A 14,647-nucleotide genomic window follows, 5' to 3' on the forward strand; every position below is an offset into this window, starting at 1 on the left:
ATTGACACAAAATGTGTAAAATTGAAACATTCTGCTTCTCAGGGATTTGCCCAAAGGAAGAGGGTGAGAGCTTCAAGTGTGGTATGAGTTAGCGGGGGCGGGGGGCCGGGGGACTACAAAGGCCCCAATATCACTCTGTCTTCCTTGTTAGGGTGTTTCGTTTTGAACGCTTGGTGACAATTTTATAGTTGCAAAATGATATTAATCAAATTAGGAGGGAAAAGTTATTTCTTGCATTTTTGCTGGCATACGAAAGCAATTCTGAATACAAACAATGGCAAGGTTTGAACTAGTCATCTCTTGGGCTGTTTTTGAAATCTCGTTAAACTAGGATAGATGTATCCTAGAAAGAGCTAAAGCGTACAGCTGAAACTCCGAAATTAAATATCGACTTTTATATGAAATCAACCTAAATTCTCACGTTTCTTCTAAAAAGTGAACGAAACGAATAGAAATCAAATAGACGTACTTTTAAGTCTTATTAAAAAAAAAAGCGTAAATCCGGGAGGAAAAGAACACCTGGTTTTTATAGGATCGTGTGCAAATTTTCTAGCTTAGAACTCACAGGTAAACATAAATTACTTGCGAGCTTTATCATCGCGTCATCCAGGAATGGAGAAAAAGCTTCATACGCAAATGTTCTCGCTCAGAACTGGAAGGGAGCCAGCACTGTGTGTGTGCGTGTGTGTGTGTGTGTGTGTGTGTGTACGCTGAGGGGGGAGGGGCCAGAGAGCGGGACGCATGTTTGCAATCGTGGATCCGGGTGATGTGTATACACGAGCTCGCTCTACTAGTCTGGAAACTTTTTGGTAAATTTGATTTTTTTAATAAAAAGCCTTAAACATTCATAAAGGAAGATTCGAAAGTGCAACCCGCTTTGGTCTTTCTCTGAGTGCAGGGCCGTCTTGAGCAGAGTGCATAAGGTTAGACTTCTCTTTAAACTCCAGCTTTTGAACTTTCAGCATGAAACACAATAAAAGCAGCTCTCCCTGCCCGTCCCCCCCGCCGCCCGGCCGACCGGCTTCAAATGAGAAGAATCGGCCCACAGTTTGGAGCATAATTCTCTTCTGGATAAAACGCCTGCTTCAAACACAATTATTTATCCAGATGAAAAAGTTGCGTCTGAGGGCAGAATGGAGCACATCCAGCCCATTATTTTACCCTAGTAGTAATAAAAGAGGTAAACATTTCTTTTGTAATAGAGATTGAAAACCTGTCTCCAACTCCAACAAATGTTTTGAGCAGAAACCTACAACCCGACCCTCCAGAATGATGCGAACGTAGCTAAACAGCAAATGGACAGTGTGGACGTCAGTTCTACACCAACGTTTTCTCTGCAATACACTGATTCTGAAACGTCCTTTTCCTGTAAACGTTTCCACAGACTCGAGCTTGACCGACACCCACGTTATTATCGCAGTTCGAACTCCTATTTTTAGGGAACGTTTCGTGGAATCCGGGTTTCCGACCCCGAGCGTCCTCCCTTCTCCAAGGCCGGCAACGCACATCTCGGGCGTATGAGCCGGAAGCACACTCCTAACTAACGAGTCGGGTGACGCAAGGGATCGGAGCAGGTCAGGTGGGCCTTGGTGACAAACCGGGGACTCGGGACGCAGCGGAAAGCCACCGCTGCATTCCAGCATGCCGCTGCCACTGGGAAGAGCGAGGCCGGAGTCGGCGAGTCTTCCTGTCGGCGGCAGGAATGAGGATCGTGCATGTTACGCAAGATTTCACTAAAACGCACAAGGCTAGAAACAGCTTCTGAAACGTGCGCAACACCTCTAACCACTTCTGCCCGGAATCACCGATTCGCGGCCCTTAAGCCATAAAGCAGAGATTCGGACAGCTAAGTGCTGGCTCGGTGACAGGGCAGAGCACGTGCTAATCTGAGTCGTCTGCATCCCATGTACCAGGCGAGACGCTGTGGCACTGGAACTCCCGGCTCCATATTTCAGTTTTCGAAAGTAAACACAGAAAAACTAAATCTTTCAAGAAGCCAACTCTTTCGGGAAGAATTCTAATGTTACTGGCAGAATCTTGAAACCTATTTGATGATATACGTGGAATGTAAATAAAAGTATTTCCCGACTTACTTGGATTTAGAGAAAACAAATAAGAAAAAAAAATATATATATATATATATATATATATATATATATATATATATATAAGCCTATATTGACGCACAGGAGCATAGGGAAGTACAAAAGAAAGAGTCTCCTGGGCACACTTTTTTTTTGTCACTACACACACTCACCTGAGGATGCACAAGCAGATTTTGCCTCCCGCCGTGAGCCTGCAGAACCCGAACCTCTGTTTGCTTTCGATGTCCGTGAGTACGAAGGCAAAGTGCTGTCCGACTTGATTCTGAGACACTCTGAAACACAGCGATGTTAGAAGACGCAGAGCCCGTGTAAGGGTCCTCGCGGAGACGAGCGAAAGCCGGAAGACATTTACCCGGGGCCCCGCATTCTGCTTTCCGGCCAGCGGCCTCCGTGTCAGAACTTCGTTCTAACACTAAAATGAGGGTAAAAAGCGCAAACCAAGCCATGAGCCGAACGTCAGGACAAGTCAGAAGCCCCTCAACGGGCTGAGCAGTTCCGCGTAGACGAACCCCTTATTAGGGAATCGGGAGGAATCGTACCCTAAGTTTTCACGGGCCTAAAGTACTTATAAATATTTCACAAATTATACTGAAAAAAAAACAAAAAACAAAAAAACAAAAAACGATTACTGTGGAAGTGAGGGCCTGGGCGTGGTGGCCCAGTCCCAGCCTCGAAGTCGGCTCGGAGAGCAAACCACGTCGCCTTAGGACAGAGTGGCGGCCACCACCCGCCCCATTCGATGGCTTCTTCTGCTGACATTCTCCCCCAGGGACGGACCGCACAAATTATTCTCGGCCTCTCTTTAGCGCTCTCTTGTAGAGCTGCCTCGACACTGAGAATAAATTCCCAAGGTCAAAAGTAAGAATCCCATTTCTACAAAGAAATCTGCCAAGATTTTAGCGGGTTTGGCGGGACGCGTCAGGCGACCCTCGGAGGTGCGGCGCTGCAGGGCGAGGTGCAGTGTAAATCGGTGCACTGAACCTTTCCTGTTTAAAATGTGTATTTAAAACGTGCAAATGTGTATATCCTGTTACTGGCTATATCTCCCCATTGGACGACATCGACTTCCTCGTCCTGACATCAAACATCCGTGACGCCTAAATTTTGATTTTGAAACAGCCACGGCAATCATGTGAAAGGAAATAAACTACTTGACTACAAGTGGCCAATACTACAGATCGCTTTCAATTGCCGAGAAACAGCGCATTTCAAATGCTGAACATTTAACATGTACATTTTTAAGGGGACTATTTTTTAGAAACTTTTACAAATTTCAAAAACAACCTCCAGCGCCCAATGCCTGGCTTTTCCTCCTTTATTTTACCTTCACTATTAATTTGAAAACTGCACCTTTAGCAAGCACCGTCGATTGCCCTGAATAGAGGTAAAAAAAAAACAAGGGGTCTCGTTCACCACAGTACCTAGGAGCAGCCATGAGCCTCGTTATTCAGAATAGCATCTTTAATACCGTAAAAGTTTAGATCTTTACTAATCTTTAGGAAAATGTTTTCCTAAAGTAAATTTTCTTTTAAAATCCACTCATACCATCCTCTTAAAAAAAAAAACTGCTAATAGGGTGTGAAAACCACGTGGAGAAGAATAAAGCATCCGCTCCCGGGTGGGAAAGGCTGGCGCCCTGTGCGCCCTGTGCGCAGGTAACGCTCCATTCAGCCGGCAGTTTATTCAGTCAAATACAAACATAATGAGATTTCTCAAAACTGCCGGAAGAGTTGCCTGTAGCCTCCTGTAATCGCGCGATTTCTATAGAGCCGTTCTGGGGATACGGCCGGCCCTCGGTCTCGTGATATCACACAGATGGTCTTTTCAATTAGGGTGAAGGGAGAAGGAACCCAGGAACTGTATATACATCTAAGCTTAAAAGACCCAATTCTAAGGCTCTGGTCCAGGACATAGTAATTTTTTTTTTTTTTCTGCTGGTGCTTATAGTATGTACCTGGAGAACAAAAGGAAGAGACAGAATCTTCTTAGGGCTTCTCCCACCTGGTCTCGGTAGGAGAGACAAAGATCTGATGGTTTAAAAGGCTTCTTCCTCCCAAGTGTGATTTAATTTTAAGCCTCCAGTCTTTTTTGTTGGAAGCAGGGAAGAGAAAGTACATTTCATTTTATTAAAAAAAAAAAAAAAGCAAGTGGAATAGTTTTAAAGTGCGCACTACGATGGCTGAAGTCGCTGTGACGACGACTTACTGTACCTTTCGACGTCGAAGGGGAAACAGAACTTTGGCACACTCTGCAGCACTTCCTGCAAAGGCAAGTGGGAAAAAAAAAAGAAGAAGCAGCTTTAGAATATTTAATAAAGATGCAGCTAAAACTTTTTTGAGACATCTTCTGGGGAGGAGGAAAAATAAAAAAAGAGAAAGGGATTTTTTTTTTTTTTCCTTAAGAAAAATAGCACAGGTTCCCCGACTAAAATAATTGATTATTAAAAAGGAATTAAGTGTGTGCTTTGGCAGATTGCAGTGACAATGCCAAGGAAGCCCCAGGAGGGAGAGGCCTGGCCTGAAGTGTCTTAACACCCTTCACGTCCCCGCTGGGATCTCCTCCGACAAGGCCATATGGGTTTTACAAGAAGCGCCGCACCATATGGAAAAGCCGCGTCTGCTGGTACTGCTACCCAGGCTAGCCGCGGGGGCTGCTGACAGATCCTGGCTCAGAAATATAAATGTTGTTTCAATTAAAACGCAGGCAGAGAAAGGGGAATGAGGCTGGCCGCGGAATGAATTACGGAGGGGTGTAATGACTCTACGCTGTCCCGCAGCAAAACGGTTTTTAAGAAAGGCTTTCTGTAGCTAAAAGGACTCATTTATGTGATTCGACTCTTGGTCAATCCGATGACAGAGACACTAAGCTCTATCTCAGATGAAACTCTGAAATGTGTAACTGGAAACGAGTCTTTAAATTGAAAACAACCTAGCTTCTATTCTGAGCACTTTCATTTAAAAATTGCCTAATGTGAAAAATCGGTGTTTTAATTAAACATAGAAAATAACCTTATTGCCTTTGAAACCCGTGGTGATCTTACAGTCATAAAATAATTTTCAAAGCTTTCAGGAATCATACACATCGATGATTAAAACAAAATGCAAAGAATTGTCAGCCGTTTGGTAAAAAAAGAAAAGAAAAGAAAAGAAAAAGATCTATTTTATAAGACATGAAAAACAAGATTAACTCTGATCCTGAAGATAATCTTTAGAATTGAAGGTATCCTACAAGTTCAAAGCCAGATGATGTTACGAGACAAAGCAGAGATTTATGTGGATGTTTCCATTTAAAAACAAGCAGTCTAATACCTTAATACAGTAGTTCCCACCCCAGATAGATATCTTACCTACCACCTCTTTACCGGTGAAACTTACAACCAGAGGAACCATCAGTATCTAAGTATTTAAACCCTGCACAGAAACGTAGTATTGACTGCTTTAAAGTAGACGTCCGCCTCGCGTTTTAAACGTAGACTGCGGGAGGGTATCAATTAAAAATACGACCTTGTAAAAACTTCAGTGCTGATACCAAAGCCAGCGTCAGGAGCCCTGCGTCGGACGCAGAAAGAAAAGCATCCGGGAAGAAGCCACCTTCTACATTTAGGGCGCGGCACCCCGAGTTGCTTGGGAACAGGTACCTCTAAAAGTGGGGGGGCACAGACTCCATATCCAGAAAAAGCGGTTTTGCTACGGATGGTCTTTTGCTACATGGCGTTAAAATTGCTGCTAAACTTGAAATCATTTCCTGGACTCAGACCGAAAACGGTTCATTACAAATGAGGAGAGACCATCTCCCCGTCGCTACCTCTTCTCTCAATGCTGTGAAAAGTAAGCCACGGTTTCATACTACACGTACGAACACTATTCAGATACGCCCTGCAAAGGCATTCATATAATTTCTGTGGCAATCCATCCATCTATCTATCTATCCATCTATCTATCAATCAATCATCTACCTATCTAGTCACAACTCACTGTCTGCTTCTAAATACACCCGAATCAGTAATATGTTTCGCATTGATTTTCAGACTCGAATTAAGAAGGGTCCCCCGTTAGCGGCTCCGGCTTTCACACCCTGCCCCCGCTCTCCTCCCAGAAGCAGCACACACGCACAGACTTCTGCAAAACAGCAGCTCGCTTCCCAAATGGCAGCAGCACCCCTCAGGGGACAAGTCTTTAAACCTCCGCAGTCTTTAAAATTCAACCAGCCAGCAGGTCTATAGACTAGTGTATAAACAGTATGGACAAAAAAATCCTCTCTCGGCTTCTGTCAGCGACAAAGCAGCTCAGCGGCTGACTGTTTCTCCCCTGACAGTATAAGCCGGGTTTACACAGATCAATAGCTGGGGGTCCTACCTCGCTCCGGGGCCCGGTTCTCTCCCCTAATTACAGGTGCTATTTAAGCCGAAGTTTAAAAAGGAGAGAGAGTTGGAGGGAGGAGGAAGATGCACGTAATTAGTGCTTCTGGACCCTTTTAGCGATGATGTTAATTTAAAGTGGTACTTTTCTATTTATTGGGAGTGCTCATAAAATCCGATATTTCCACCATACGGTGTTTTTGATCTAACACACGCGCACACACACGCACGCACACACACACACACTATTTCTAGGCTGGCATCTATAGAGTATGTAAAAGGTTTAAGATAATATTCTTCAAAAGTTATGTTTCCCTGTTTTTTACAGGCTTTTTGTTCTCTCTCTCTCTCTCTCTCTCTCACACACACACACACACACACACACACACACGAACCTGATTTCCTTAGCCAAGAACAATTATTTTGAGTTTTCAAAATGCCCTTAATTCTCTAAACCTTTTGAATTTTACGCAAAAAGAACACATAACAAAATGTCAAAGCAGAAATAACAAAAGTAACGAAAGAGAATTCAAAATCTGGCATCACGAAACACACGGCGCGGTCACACACTCATCTGCTTGCGTCCCACAGACGACCCGCCCACCCTCGGAGGACCGGCTGGAAACCGAGCTGATGAAAATTTATATGTTGGTCCTTTTGACTCCGCACCCCGCATCAGCACTAATAAGGATGGTGACCAGGCCGATCTCGTAAGAGGGAAGAGTCAGCTGCCCGCGGAGTGCTGTGTTAACTCTACCCCATGAGGCTGCCATTTCACACTCTAAACTGATCAAATAAAAGAGGAAACGGGCATTTGAGAATGTGCTTTTTTTTTTTTTTAAAGCTAAAATGTGTAAAGTTTACCTTCTGGTTATTGTTCGATCACTACGAAGGTCTTAGGATTCCTCTGAGAAAAATCTAAGGTAAAATGCAATGTGTCACCGTGGAGACCAGCAACTGCTTTCCTCCTCCTCAGCTGCCCTTCCCCAGCTGTGCGCTGGGACCCGAATGCTCCCCGGGCTTCCATGGCTTCCTCTCGGCCATAGTCAGTAACGTAAGTCTGCCCGAGCGACCTCACCCGCACCCCGGGCTTCAACCCCACCTCCCGACATGCTCGGTCTCCCGCTGAGGTCCTGAAGCGAACCCCAGGATTATACGTCTAACTGCTTCTATTATCCATTTCCGAATGTTCCCCAGAAATTCGAAATGCACGAACTTGAAGTCGTTCTCTTAGTTTTCGTCCTCATCACCTAGAAAGGCGGCACCACCCACCCAGTTACCCAAACGGAAAACGTGGCAGTTACCCCCTCGGACCCCCATGCTCAGTCTCTCGTCCATCAAGTCCTGACCATTCAACTTCATAACTGCCGTGCTCCAGAGGTTCTCGACCGGGGGGGGGGGGGGGCAGAAGGAATTAGAAGGAAGATAAAGGGTGATAATCACCTGGACAGGTTTTCAGGACAGATGCGAGCGGACACACGGTCTGTACAGGCGACAGGCGCCTAAGGGTCTTGACTCTGACTTAGCTTAAACGGTGCTTGCGACGAAGGTGCAAGATTAACTGTACCCGCCGCGGATGCTTAATAAATATAAGGAATAGTTCTCGTTGCAAGAAGCGACGAGGTGAACCGTCCGGGGAGTGACGAATTCCCGACATCCCCCTGGAGGACTCAGGAGTCGTCCGTCCTGCTCTGCCGTCCGGGGTCGGGTGGCTGTGTCCTCAGCCTCCTCCACTCGCAGTCACGTGACACGAAGACATGGCGTGCCCATTGGAAGAAGCATCTCTCGCTCTCTGGGACTCTCTTTTCTTCAGGAGGGACTCTTCCCCAGAAGCCCCGCCAGCTGACTTCCCTTTATGTCCAATTAGCCACAAAGTCAAAGTCAAAGTCACTTCTGATCTAATCATTGGCCAGGGAGCTGGTCACCTGCGCTCAGGAAAACGCGGGTTTCAAACCCACTACCATCAACCAGCGGAGCAGCTCCACTCCGGCAAAGGGTAAAGGGCGGCATCGAGACAGGTAGGAGAGGCAGAGACACGGCCAAGCTGAGAACCCCGCATTCGACAAAGTGGCTCGCACTAGGAAAGATATTTTTTATTATTATTTTCTGACCACAATGATGTGAAACTAGAAATCAAAAAGAAAATTGGAAAAAATAACGAATATGCTACTGATTAACCAAAGAATCAACAAAGAAATCAAAGGGGAAATCAAAAAATACCTCGAGATGCATGAAAATGGAAATGTGAACATACCAAAATCCACGGGATGAGGAAAAAGCAGCTCTAAGAGGGAAGTTCGCAATGATACAGACCTACCTCAAGAAACAAGAGAAATCTCAAACAATCTAACTTTCCACCTAAAAGAGCTACAAAAAAAAAAAATGAAGCCAAAAGTTAGTAGAAGAAAATGATATTGATAAGAGGAAAGATAAACAAACCAGAGACTACCTCTTCCAAAATAAAAAAGATCCATGAAAATAAGAGCTTGTTCTTTGAAAATATAAACAACCCTGACAAACCTTTAACTAGACTCATCAAGAAATACAAAAGAGGGCTCAAATGAACAAAATCAGAAATGAAAGAAGAGATATTATAGCTGATAGCAAAGAAATACAAAGAATCATAAAAGACTACAATAGACAAGTAATTATATGCTGACAAACTAGACAACCTAGAAAAAATGGATAAATGCCTAGAACTGTAAGATCCTCCAAGACTGAATCACACAAAAAAAATAAAAAATCTGAACAGAATGATTACTAATAAGGACACTGAATCAATAACCAAAAACTCCCAACAAACAGAAGTCCAGGACCAGATGGCCTCAACCATTTTATGGATGAAACTCATTTTATGGGGCCAGCATTACCCAAATAGCACAACGAGACAAGGGCACCGCAAGAAATGAAAATCCCAGGCCAAAATCCCTAATGAACATAGATGCAAAAATCCTAAACAAAATATCAACAAACCAAATTCAACCATTCATTCGAGGGATCACACACCGTGATCAAGTGGGATTTATTCAGGCATGCAAGGATGGTTCAACTTCCACAAATCCATCAACGTTATAATTCGTTATGACAGAACTCAGACCAGTGGGAGTCAGAGGCTGGGGGGGTGAGGTAGGGGCCACAGGGAGTCGCCAGGAAGCAGCAAGAGGGGACTTTCTGGAGTGACAGAAATAGTCTCTCTCTTTAAAGGAAAGTGAGTTCACAGGTGTACACGTGAGTCAAAATTCATTTCATCGGGCACTTGATATCACCATATATGAATCATCGGTCAGTAGTCACTTAAAAGGTAAGTATCTCTGTTTGACAATGAATCATGGTCACCCTACCTAAGAGGAATAGGGAACCTTGGAAGGGTTCGAAGCCAGGAAGGGTTTGAATTTTAGAAAGATCACCCCGGCGATAAAGTGGAGCAACTTTTTATGATGCTCCCGAGTTATAAAATCACCCCGCTCTCTCACACGATGAGGAAACAAACGTATCTTTATTCTTCTAGTGACTTGTGTCGAGATGGAGGCTGCGGAGTATGCGGCCGCCTCTCCTGTTAATCTTCACAATGCGTCATCGATCAGTAATCAGAGATCAATGAAGTTAGTCGCGAACCGGGACGTCCCAGCTGTTACGACGGGCGCGTTCGACTGGAACGAATAAACCCCCCACGTCTTGGAGGAGTCATTCAACGTTGGAGTCCCCCCAGTGCCTGACGGGGCCCAGCCCGGGGGGCATGCTCTGAACAAACATTCGCTGAGCTCAGGTGCGACGACACGGTTTCGGCACCATCAGAACCGTCGTGCCTTGGAACACAGTTCGGGCGACCGCGCCTTCGGATTCTGCTGGCCTTCTTTCTTATCTTCCGAAATGAAGACAGGAGAAAATGACTGCTTACTCTGCGACCTCGGCACGTTACGTGTATTATCTCATTTAACTCCTACCCATGTGTTAGTCCCTTTTACGTGTGGTGGGGGAGGGCGGGGGGCAGGGCGGAAAGAATATGTAACTTATCCAAAGTCGTCCAGCTCGCAAGTAAATGTCAGAGTCAGGTTTTGAACTCAGGCTGAAACTTCCAGCCATTATTCCCCACCCTGCGTACTTTTTTTCTCACTTTGTTTTCACGTCCGTTCCAATCGGCAGATGCCTAAATCTGATGCCTACGTGGTGGTCTCTATATGGCAGATGTTGTCCGTCAACGCGGAGAGTTAAGATTATACAATTAACACTTCGGAGCCAAAGCTAAACCTCGCCTAAGGGAAAATCCAAGGGGCCAGCAAGTGCAGGAGTCCCGGGGGCAGAGATGAGACAAGACGGGGTCCCCGGTGTGAGCCTTACCCGTCCCCAGGTTGTCCTAGTCCCTTGAAATTGAGTCCTGAAGCCAAAAAAATAAAACCACTGCTTACATCTGTGCTCGTGTGCCGCTGCTGAGAGTATTAGACTTACAATAACAGCATACGCCGCACTCCTTTCTAATAACAGACTTAAAAATAAAGGCCGAAGCAATAGAATTTGAAGCATATTGTTTAAAATCTGAAGGAGAATCACATCAGAACAAGAGCCATAGCAGAAGAGTAAATAGTACTGGAGTAACGCAGGCTGGGTGAGGTTAAACAAGGTCGAGAACCACGGGGCGGGGTGGGAGGGTCATTATCTTAGGCTCAGACTCACGAGGACCCGGACCCGGACCCAGACCCGCAGGCTGGTCCTGGCTGTGTGTTTACGGGGCTCGGCTGGTGAGCGCCCAGGGGTCGGGCTGGCCTTGAGCGATTCTAGTCTAAGAAGTTTGCTAGCAATTTTTATCCCCTTTCATTTAAAGCAGGAAACTAAGTACTCAGTAATTAAAACCTTACTTAGATACACTCGGCAGGCAGGGCCAATAACAGCAAGAATCCAGGAGCTCTGATTTTTTTTTTTTTTTTTTAGGTTATCCTAAATGACAGAAGGTATTTCTTTTACGAAAAAAGAAGTTCCACACTCATTATTTTTGATATGGCAAACTGCAATTAAATTTCAAGTCATAAGTGGGTTCTAAGGAATGTTTCTTGAAATTCTAAATAGGAATCCTGTGAGCTATTATTTTGCAAACTTAGCCTGCCCCACCCTTTATAGCACACCCAACCTCTCGGAATAAAAATTTCGTTCACACTCCCTGCTGACGTAATCTCTGGCTCTTGCTGAGATTATAAATAAAGGTGCCAACTGCGGTTTTAGCTCTTGCAATGCAGAAGCCTTTCTGTGAGAAGCTGAGCGGCGAACACTGGTTCTTTTCACAGAGAAAGCCACCAAACAGGTCTCACCAAATAGCAATGGGTTTTGGTCACTCCTGGTCTAGTCCACTTTAGCGTAAATGACCTTAAAGAGAAAACACAATTTCCTGAGTCTCCTGCAAAGGATTTTACTAAATAAACCAGAAACTATACGTGGGTTATATATTTGATAAACTTTCTCGGCTAAGAATGAATTCTCTTGAATAAGTCATCCCGTACCTTCTGTTTATTCTTTACAATACGGTATTGTGTTAGGATATATGGAAAAGGAGTGATTAAAAAAACAGGAGCGACTTATTCGTAGAAGCGGACTAAGGTAAATTCTGTAAAGTTAGAGTCGACCTTCGGGCAGCTGAAACGTAGAACTCAAATAGTTCTTCCCTTCACTGGCATTTTTCTTGAGAGTCCGACGGACCTTCAGCAAGTCTCTGACGCTTCTTGCTGTTGAGTCTCGGTCTGCTGTGACCCCGAATTCCCACGTCTGCAGCCCCTCTCCGGCCGTTACCGTATCTGACTTTTCTACAATGTGTGGCACCTCGTTCATTCACTTAATGAACGTGATGATTCGGGGTTGATCATGCATGAAATGCGTGGGATTCGAAACGAAGCGACCTCCACCTCGACCTTGGCCCAGGCTCTCCGGCTACCCGCACCCCCCCCCCCCGCCCCCCCACCCCCTCCCTTCCCGCCACCACACAAGTGGCTCCCCTCCTCTTTGTCATTCCTTCCTGGGCCACTTTACAACTCCTGGTCCAGGATTCTGTCTTTAGCTCTCACCTCCCCAGGGGAAATCTAACCTCACTGCTACCCATACAGGATAAAACTCGGGGTTCTCCAGCCAGATGCGAGGTCCAAACCCGGTTCGGCTGGTCACCTACTGTGAGAAACTATGTCTCAGCCTCTCCCCTCCAGTTATGAGCTTCCGGCTACCTGGAAGACGTCCCAACCAGAACACCCAGCAGGTCCGGACCTGACGCCGGTCCCCTCCCCTCCAGCATCTCCCCTCAACGCCAACTTCTCCCCTCAACGCCGTCACGCTAACTCCTTCCCAGGCCAACTTCGTCCAAGCGTTAGAATCAGGCAAGAACATCCCTCCTCTGTCCACAAGGCATCGGACGCTAGTCAAACCCATGGGGACCTTGCATCTGCATTCGCAAAAATGACCACAAGGCTGCATCGTCGTCTTTTCTGGGCGAACGGGCTAAGGATAACGATATCTGTTACCACTTCGTCCTGGCTCCCCAAGAAGAGCGGCCATGTTGTCACTCGTTTGAAAAAATACATACGAACGAGCATGTCACTATGTGTTAGCATAAACCGAACTCTAAAAGTAACAGAAAATAATTCCTATGTCAGATGTGGTATTCACCAACACAATTAGTTAAATATGACAACCGTGAAGGTAATTTTTGAGATTACACCGATTTTTTAAAGTATATTAAAGCATATTAAATTATTGCTTCATAAAAGTACACAGGTTTTAAGTGTATGATTCTATAACGCACCTTCTGAAACTATGGCCATTTAAAGGCCAGACATTGATGAAATGTTGGCACTCACTACTTGAGATATTCCTGCGGAATATCGTGCCTAACCTCACGTCTTTAACATTTTAAAACTCTCACATATGCAAAGTCTATTACAATGTGCATAATTTATCTCACCCGAAATGCAACTGTATCTAGTCAACAGCGCTATTAATCTGGCCTCTGCTAACGCTCCCTCACCACGCAAACGGGTTCCTTTTCTCCAAAACACAGCAGCTGCGAGTGAGAGAGTTCAAATGACCATGTTCACATCATCTCCCATCATCTTTTCATCGGGTTTCCCTAGCTTTTCTTTGAGCCCCGCTCTTTTGCGAGGGGTCCCTTTTGAGATCAATCCATATTTCCATAATCCACACTGCTGCTTCCTCTCTGCGCCCCATCCCCCGGGGGGGACTAACCCCCACGTCCAGCACTGTGGCTTACGACTGCTATTAAGCCTTCCAACAATGACAGGACGACAAAGGGGCGGGTGCGGATAAGGCTGGCTGGTGCCATATGTTGATGAAGTTCAACGTTCTCAGCTCACAGAGGATATTTTTGAAACTTCGACATGTTGGGAGTGAAGTGCCTTCATATCTACTTGCTCTCCCCAACTGCATTTCAGGCTTAAATTTTAAACAGTAGCAAACAGCCGGGCAACAATCACTTAAAAGAGCTTATCCATTAATAATGTACTGTGGGGAGGTGGCGGGGGGGGGGGGAGGTGGGGAATGAGAATAACCAAACCCGAGGGCAAGGTGGCGATTTGTGGTTAGTTTCTGATTTCTTGTAACCCACAAGCCTCACTCGACTTACACCTGTTCCTGAAAAGAAACGTCCCATTAAGCAGGATGCAGTTAGAATAAGCAATTCATATTCCACGTGAATGAATATTGACTCTACGTCCATTTTGAAAGATTTTAATTTTTCCATCAAGAAATACCTGAAAATGTTGTTACTGTTGTTTCTACCCTTTGTTTCACAGTTAACGGATGTTAACTTCTTTCAAACTAAAATTAAAGGAAGAATTTTGAAATGTAACATTTTGAACTGGCATAGAGACTTTCATGCCCCTATATTATATATATATATTTTTTTTTTTTCCTACTGTCTGCAGAATTGCTTCTGATTCATCAGCCTATGTTGTGTTATCTTGAAAAAATTATTTCTCAACTCTTTCTCTCAAAGATTCAAAGCCTTTTATAGGACTAAATCCCAAATTTACTTCGGTCAAGTGTTTACTGATCAATGAAAAGTAAGTTTTTGTGAAACCACATTTATCTCTTTCAATCCGTATTATCTATTATTTAATTTCTATAGGCCGCTGAATAATGCCAGACGTTCCAGGATTGATGTGAACCATCTGCATAGTTATAATAATTTCACCGC

The 14,647-nt window shown here is 44.9% G+C and overlaps 1 protein-coding gene across 2 annotated transcripts in view; it reads right to left on the reverse strand.

Moving 5' to 3' along the window:
* The window catches only part of DENND1B (DENN domain containing 1B), a 124,070-nt gene that overhangs the window by 79,641 nt on the left and 29,782 nt on the right, over window positions 1–14,647 (reverse strand). For both annotated transcript variants that reach the window (XM_036235481.1, XM_036235482.1), the window contains exons 4-5: window positions 4,316–4,365; window positions 2,258–2,377 (exon numbers count right to left, since the gene is read on the reverse strand). In XM_036235481.1, coding sequence (XP_036091374.1) covers window positions 2,258–2,377; window positions 4,316–4,365 — 170 coding nt within the window. The remainder of the gene's footprint in view (window positions 1–2,257; window positions 2,378–4,315; window positions 4,366–14,647) is intronic.

The sequence above is a fragment of the Rousettus aegyptiacus genome, unplaced genomic scaffold (genome assembly GCF_014176215.1).
Source record: "Rousettus aegyptiacus isolate mRouAeg1 unplaced genomic scaffold, mRouAeg1.p scaffold_m13_p_18, whole genome shotgun sequence".
In the NCBI taxonomy this organism is placed as follows: domain Eukaryota; kingdom Metazoa; phylum Chordata; class Mammalia; order Chiroptera; family Pteropodidae; genus Rousettus; species Rousettus aegyptiacus.